At 38.2% G+C, this 7,701-nt stretch overlaps 1 protein-coding gene across 1 annotated transcript; it reads right to left on the bottom strand.

Annotated features, from left to right (window-relative positions):
* Positions 1 to 1,470: 1,470 nt before the first annotated feature.
* LOC140926783 (DNA replication complex GINS protein PSF3-like) lies at positions 1,471 to 5,043 on the bottom strand. Its single transcript, XM_073376476.1, has 2 exons — positions 4,469 to 5,043; positions 1,471 to 2,291 (listed from the first exon to the last, which is right to left on the bottom strand). The coding sequence occupies exons 1-2, from the start codon at positions 4,868 to 4,870 to the stop codon at positions 2,064 to 2,066; spliced, it is 630 nt and encodes a 209-aa protein (XP_073232577.1). The 5' UTR covers positions 4,871 to 5,043; the 3' UTR covers positions 1,471 to 2,063.
* Positions 5,044 to 7,701: the final 2,658 nt, after the last annotated feature.

Below are 7,701 nucleotides of genomic sequence, written 5' to 3'. Positions count from 1 at the left end.
ACAATGGCCTTTTGGACCAGTTGGAGTAAACTGTTTCCTTAGAGGTCTGCTAAGATGATTGACAGCAGGGAAAAACACAAGTACTGTAAAGGTGCAGAAAGCACCAAGCCTTCAGATTTTGATTTATGTAGCAGAAAAATCCAAAGACGTTTTTGACATCGCAGGTCGTGTGTTATTCGAAACAGCTGTAAGAACTCATGGCCACCTTTTGACTATCCCAATGAGAGTACTCCCATTGTTGTCACCTCTTAAGCAGTCATCAAGCTTTTGATACACTTATTTTGCCTTAATTTTAAGAATATGATGAAGGAAAATACAGTCTGAGAGACAAGGTGAGCATGACAACCGATTGAGCAGTAGTCATCCTGCTCCTGTTACGTATTTGTTTCAAAATAAAGCGATGTTTGTGCTAAAGATTATGCAAATTTTTAAGGAACCTCTATTGAGTGGCCCAAAGGTTGCTGCTTAATGGAGGTTCAACCTACTGTACTATGTTTAGTTGCTGGTAAATCATTCAGATCATTCTCTTGTATGAATCAAGCCCATGATGGCCATAAGACAGTGATAACATTTCAACACCCAGAAATTTCTAAGATCACAAGAAGAACCCCTATAACAGGAGCGTAGCGTGAAACTTTGAAGGAGTAAGCATGGGAAGAAAAGTAAGACTGCCGAAAGTGCTCCAAAAAGGGGGTCTGGGGGCAAGCTCCTTTGGAAAACTTTTTAACTTTAAGGGGCTTGAAAATGTCATTTCCTGAGTTTTCCACAGGACATTTTCATTACTAGAAATAAATAGGAAGGAAAATGGAAGTTAGTTGTTTGTTTTACCCATCTCTAGCGTTATCGGTAAGGTAAAGTTAGCTGACTGTGTAAACGGAGAAAAAGGATAAAAAGTGGCACCATCAACGAGGTTACAAGCAAAGGGCAAGACATCTACCCTTAAGACGGGCAAAAACACCAATATGATGCAAAAAATTTACCAGCCATCCCAATAAAATGATAAAAATGCTCTCAGGAGACAAAAAGAATACTTTTCCAGATATCAGTTGTATGCACTGCCGTAGGTGTGTATATAGATGTTATGCTCCTGTATAGGCAAAAAGTGTTCTTTAAAATTCCTAAAGCCCTCTTTACCTATCTTTAAGATGCACTAAGAACAAATTTATTACTTTCAATAACACATACAGCTGGGCTTGAACAAACAACTCCCAAATTTTGCTTGCCCAGGGGATGCCCAGGGCAGTTGCATGCTAGCCTGCATGCAGATGTTTTCAAATTCCTTTGTTGCAAGTTCGTTTTTCATTTGTATCAAAGGGAATAGAAGACATTTGCACACAGTCTGGTTAGATGCTTGTCTTTTTCATTATTTATGCCACATTGTAGAAGATAACTTCCCTAAACTATTATTGTGAACAACAGGAAAATCCACCTGTTCAGTACATCCAAGCTTTTTTGAGCCCTGGGGCCCATTTCTCAAAAGTCCCATAACATTTTGTGACTTTTGAGAAACAGTACCCAGGTTATACTTCTTGTACTGATGCAGTGCAGCACAATGGGCTAGGCATGCATTCTAACTTGATAAAGTGACTGCACATTGTATTTAAGTGTCTTCCTCTCATACATTACTACATTATTTTGATAAATAAATTTTAATGCATACCACATTCTTTCTATCTGGAGTGATTTGACTAAGGAGTGAAGTAATTGCTGACAAATGGTGGTGATTTTCAAGATAAGGCCTTGATGTATCACTTGCATTGCAAGAATATCTCCTAAATAGCGTGCATCCATAAAAAGGGCTTCCACTGCTCATAAAGTAAAGGGACCAGCCTATATTCCTATATCACTGGGTCACTTTGTAAACTATGCTAACTGTAGCAACTACTAAAATCATTCACACCACTTTTAACATCTTTACAATGTCATTGTTGTTCATATCAGGTGAGTTTCCACTTTATTTCAGCACACACTTTTATAAAACTGTGGCATTCCCCTGAGTCTTAATGAAGTGGAGTAAAAAACCATGGGATATGAAGGCTTTTGGGCTACACCACTGACAAAAATCATTCAAGCACAGATCTTTTGCGTTTTTTGTGGTTTACCACAGTGTCTGAAGTTGTAAGTTTTGAAGTGTTGCCAGCTTCCCACTGAAGAAATTCACGTATGCCCTTACGGCCAGCAGAGAAAACTTGCCTTTCAATATGATCAAGTTTCCCTGTGAGGAGTGATGCATCTTCATTTGCAGCATTTTGAGATGAATCCATGATTTTTCTAAACCTCTTGATAAAAGTCTGTTAGAATCGAGAAAAAAAAGTTTTCACATTAAAATTATAATAAATAAAAATATTAACTTTTGCTACAAATATGGTAAAGAACTGGGTCATAAAAGAGACAAAAATGTATTACAATGTAACTCTTCACATAATTGATGGAGTAGGCCAAAACACAAGGAAATTTGGAATGAGAGTATACGAACTATTCTAAAGGTATGCTCCCTTTTTTCAATTACAAGCTGTTAATTGTTAGCTTCTCCAAGCTACAGCTATGCCTCAGAGGATTGACTGGGAAAACAGACAAAGTTAAAATTAGGGACTCTAAGATTCAACGACGCAACAGCAACAAGAACATCACTTAAAAAGTGAATTTGCATTCTTTCAGTCTTCACCACAATTATTCCTACCCACTTACTTTGTCAAATGTATACAAACCCTACTGGAGTTGAATTCCTAGGGACCATATCCAAGTTCAGAAAGAGAAATAACATTTCATTGTTGCTTGTTTACATACTCCATAAAACATTTTTAAAGCATTTTCACACCGTAGTCTACTCGGCCATGATCAGCAAACTGTTAACCCTTTAATGCCTTGAGCCCCAAGAGTGACCAAAATCAGTTTTATTCAAGTAATATCTATACAAAATCACTAAGGCAAAAGGTTTTCACATTCTTTCAGCTAATTCCTTAACGAAATGCATCAAGATCAGTGTGAAGAATTTGCATGTCGTGGATATTTGGACTTGAAAGGTCAATTACTGAGTATAACTATTTATTTCATAAGTACTGAGATTTATCCACACAGATGGCAGTGATGAAAAAATCATTCTGTTTTTAGTCGCAGCCAATCAGCGACTCGAACGATGAAATTTCATGAGTGAAAAATCATTGTTCGCGTCGTCTGATTGGACGAACAATGTTTGTCACTAGTGAAAAGTGATCGTACGGCAAGCCACGTCATCCTTGGCACGAAAACTGGTAAGCTGCCTTTTTATTTTCAAGATGTCGGAAAGGTTTGTAGACGTCGGTTCAGTTGACAATTTTATTGCAGAACAAGAAAACAAAGCCACATTACAAAAAACATGACGAGATGTAAAACTTTTGCAAACCTTTTTAGGAACCAGGAATGAACTTAGAAAAGTTGAAGAAATTCCAGCATTGGAGTTCAACGAATACATCAGCGAGTTTATCATTTCGGTCACAACCATAGATGGGAAAGACTATGAGCCTTCTTCGCTCCGAAGTCTATTGGCAAGTTTTGAACGACATCTAAAAAAGAACAGCTACTCTGCCAGTGTCATGAATGACCTCCTATTTGAGAAAACAAGAAAAGTCCTCCTGTCCAAACAGAAAGAGTTAAAGACGAAAGGAAAAGGAAACAGGCCAAACGCTTCGATAGCAGTGACAGTGAAGGACTGTGACGATGAATCAAAACATTGCTATGATATGAATATGTTTATAACACTAGCTTTAAAATTTCCTCTTTTCCCTTTGCTGAAATTTTGAAAAGAAAATGTTGAAGTTTTTACACTTTCGAGTGAATAAAACTCATTTCATTGTCTAGAAATTTTGAAAAGATGTTGAATTTTTAAAGTGCTTATGAGTAAATAAAACTCATTTCATTGTCTTATCGCTGTTAATTGTCATTATTGTTTGAAAGAAATCTCAGTACTTACAAAATAAACAAATAACTTTATGGTTGGTTCGCTTGTACGATTTTTATTCACTTGTTGTGAGTAAAAATCATACGCACTCACCAACCATGAAGTAATCTCTATAACCTATATACAGTTGACTCCTGATAACTTGAACACTCGCTAACTCAAACCTCGCACTAACTCAAACCAAAGTCGATTTCCCCTGGATTTCCTTCGTACATTTACCATAATTTTCCCCTCGGTAACTCGAACGTTCCACTGACTCAGGAGTTACCCTCACAGGAAAAAAAGTATCTGTAAAAGTATATAACTGGGTAGGGGTTTGAACCATGACAGTACAAGAGTGAGTACCCCTTTACCCCCACCCGTGACTAGCATGGGTTCCATTCAGCATGGCAGACTCCTGTAGCGATAAGGGTGATTGTAAGAGGTACCAAGATCTTCCGCACAATACCCCCACTAGCGTTATACCCTAGCGTTACCAATGTTACTTCCTATATGGATCCCCCCTCCAAATCCCTAGCTCTCAGTGCCTACCTCTTGCATACATGAAGCCATTTGAGAATTTTCTTCAAAATCAAAATGCAAAAGTTTTGTTCCAAACTCGTAGAAATATGGCCCTAGTCTATGCAGATCTACGACACTTGCATCTGCTTTGAAAATTTCTCTATACCCGTCCTTGTAAGCTTTAGGAATATCCACTGAAACGATCTTTCTTCGTCGGTTACAAAGCTCTTTTGCTAGCCAGAGAGGTAGTTCGAGTTTTGCTCCAGATTGCAAATCATTTCCTTCCGAGCTGGGATCCAAGAAGCCAAGGTTGTAAATCTGCACTTCTAGTTTAGCAGGAACTCTTCCTTGTGTGGCTATAATGTCATCGAGATCAAAATAATCAAGCTCAGAAGTTGGATGAGGTCGAAGAGCAGCGCCACTGGCAGCCATATTGAATCCTTAAACTCTCCTCAATGTACTCTCTTTGACAGCTTGACATGGAAATAAGCTTTGAATTGAAGATTTAGGAGTTACTTAACCAGTCAAATAGCTCCTCCAGAGGAGTCAATGATGACATCGAAAGGAGAAAAGCAGTAAAAAATTCTCAGAAACTTTTCAGAGAATCTTTTGGGCGCCAAAATATTTTTACTAGTGCCAGTCTGTAACGGTACAAATTACCCAGCATTCAATGCTGATTCTTTCTTTCTTTTCCACGTTTGTCTTTGGAGGAAGCATCGCATTTCGTCTTTTTTGGAAGAAATATGGATACTTTCACCAACATAAAAAACATCTTGGTTAAATTCTACGATGAATACACGCAGACGACCCCAAAGAAGCTCAAGATAGTGGATGCATATCTGTTTTATATCATGTTAACGGGAATTATCCAGTTCGTGTATTGTTGTCTTGTTGGGACCTTTCCATTCAACTCATTCTTGTCCGGGTTCATCTCGTGTGTTGGATCTTTTGTCTTAGGAGGTAACGATTATTGAGTATTAATATTTTCTTTGTACTTTCTTTCCCTACCGCGCGTTTAGAAAATCTGAGCGTTGTAACCTGAGCGTGTGACACGTAGATCGTGAAAGTCGAGACACCTGGTGTGTGCTTAAATGAAATGTAATACGAAGCTGTTAAAAAAGGGCAAAAATATATTGATTTTATCGTCATCTTAAACTAATAGATAAAAGTGATTTCAATGTAAGATTAAGTATTGAAAATGACTAGAAAATTAGGTGCCCAAAATTTCATTTGTAGCTTAGCATTTACAAAGGAAATATCCTTGAGAATTGATTATGAAAATCTCAGGCATCCTAAGAGAGTATGGACTTGTGATTATAAAGGGCTTATATGAAAAAAATATCAAACAATTAACAGAAATTGAAACAATAAGCTTTAGAAACAATGGTCTTTATCTTTACGTGAAGACATCTTGTCTTGATTTGACCACTCCGCTGATTCCCTGCCTTTTGATGCTTGAAGTGATACTGTACTTATTTACTTTGTACATGTAGGAAAGTTATTTTGTTTTTTTGGCTGAACTCTGGGATCTGGGGTGAGTAGGCTTTGCTCGTATATGTACTTAGTTACTTTCTGTATTCAAAGTTGTTGTGGTTTTTTATTTCAGTTTGTCTTCGAGTGCAGTCCAACCCTGCAAACCTTTCAGATTTCAAGGGTATTTCACCAGAGAGAGCATTTGCTGATTTTATCTTCGCTAGTGTCATCCTTCATCTAGTTGTGATGAATTTCATCGGCTGAAGAAACCAAAGTGGATTACAAACTGTTAATATTGTTTTAGCAGATAAGAAAGAACTTGTAGACTTTTTAACAATTACTGTCACATGGTATTCAGAATATCTAGAATTAAGTGGGATCCATGTTTGTATTAAATACCCAGTTTTCCTTAAACAGGTTGTACGCTCAGTTGTTAGCACTTTCCTGTGGGGTATTGCACCTCAGAATCTCCAAAAAAAATCCAAGGAAAATCTTCTTTCCACTACCCACCTTCACTCCATTTAATCTAATCCTTTGATCCTACAAGCTTTTCCTTTTTTCCCTGGAATAAAGCCCCCTAACCCTAAATGCACAGCAAAAGAGAAAATAATGGGCAAGAAAAACAAGAGGAGAGGATAGAAAACAAAAAGCTGAAGCGAGCAACTTCCATGCGCTCGTGTCATGGCATTTTCACGGACCAGTTTATTTTAAGAACAGTTTTGGCGCCAAATTTGAATATCTTTTAAATTCCACAAACCAGTCAGCAAAACCTACAGACCTGAAAATGATGTTTTTTGTCTTTTAATAAATGTTTAGTTTTCGTTTTTGATATCTTATACTTCAAATGCGCTCACAGAAATGGTCAGGTGGAGATTCTAAAATGTGGAAAAAATGAACTGGTCCATAAAAACGCCTTGACATAGGCTTAGTATGGATGTTGCTTGCGCCAGGTTATGGGCTCTTGCGAAAACTCTGAAGCTGATAATTTGTATCTGGAGCTAAAGTCCTTTAACTGCTTGGCTCAAAAACGGTGTTTTAGGCAGTTTTGCCTCTATAGCCAGACTATTGACCACAACTATGGATCAACTGGCTTCAAAACACTGTTTTCTTTTTCTTTCTTATTTTAGAGAGACGTGGGGGGGGGGGGGAATTTACGGGGGCGAATGGGTTCTTCACACTTTTTCTAAATGCAAAAAAATGCGTTTTGAAAAATTACTTTGGTAGTTATAGAAAGATCCCTTAAGGGTCGTTCCCAATCCCTACTCCCTCTTTATTGGAAGCGTAAATAATGGTCGCTAGGGGTGCTGGGAAGAATGAAGCAACAGTAGCTGAGAACAGTCTCCGCAGTGGGAAAAAGAAAATGGCGAAAAACTTCCCCCACTCCACCACTCAACTCCTTTCGCTCACGGTCATGTGATAACCAAATTTTCTGGGATGGGTAGATTTACTTAGCTATGGGGCTCCGCCCACGCGCGCATGCTTCGCGCACGCGTGGAGCTCCGCTTGTAATTGTATATCGCTGAAGCAAGGACTGACTTTCACTGGGAAAGCCCCCCCTCCCCCCCCCCCTTTGATGCCAACAGTATAACTAAGGTAACCACAAGTCCAAAGATATAAAAACAAGCATTTTTCTTTATTTACAAATATATATTTACAGTTCTGAATGTCTCACGAACGTCAATTAACATAGAAACGTCCTTTTTGCAAAACGTTAAATATCCCCAGTAGTCTGGTGATTGCTACCATTTTTGTAATCTTCCGCAAAAATTAGCCTTCCTTCTTCTAGGTTG

The sequence above is a fragment of the Porites lutea genome, chromosome 2, assembly GCF_958299795.1.
Source record: "Porites lutea chromosome 2, jaPorLute2.1, whole genome shotgun sequence".
NCBI lineage: Eukaryota > Metazoa > Cnidaria > Anthozoa > Scleractinia > Poritidae > Porites > Porites lutea.
Note: the sequence above shows the minus strand (reverse complement) of the source record. Positions and strands in the feature narration are given on the sequence as shown.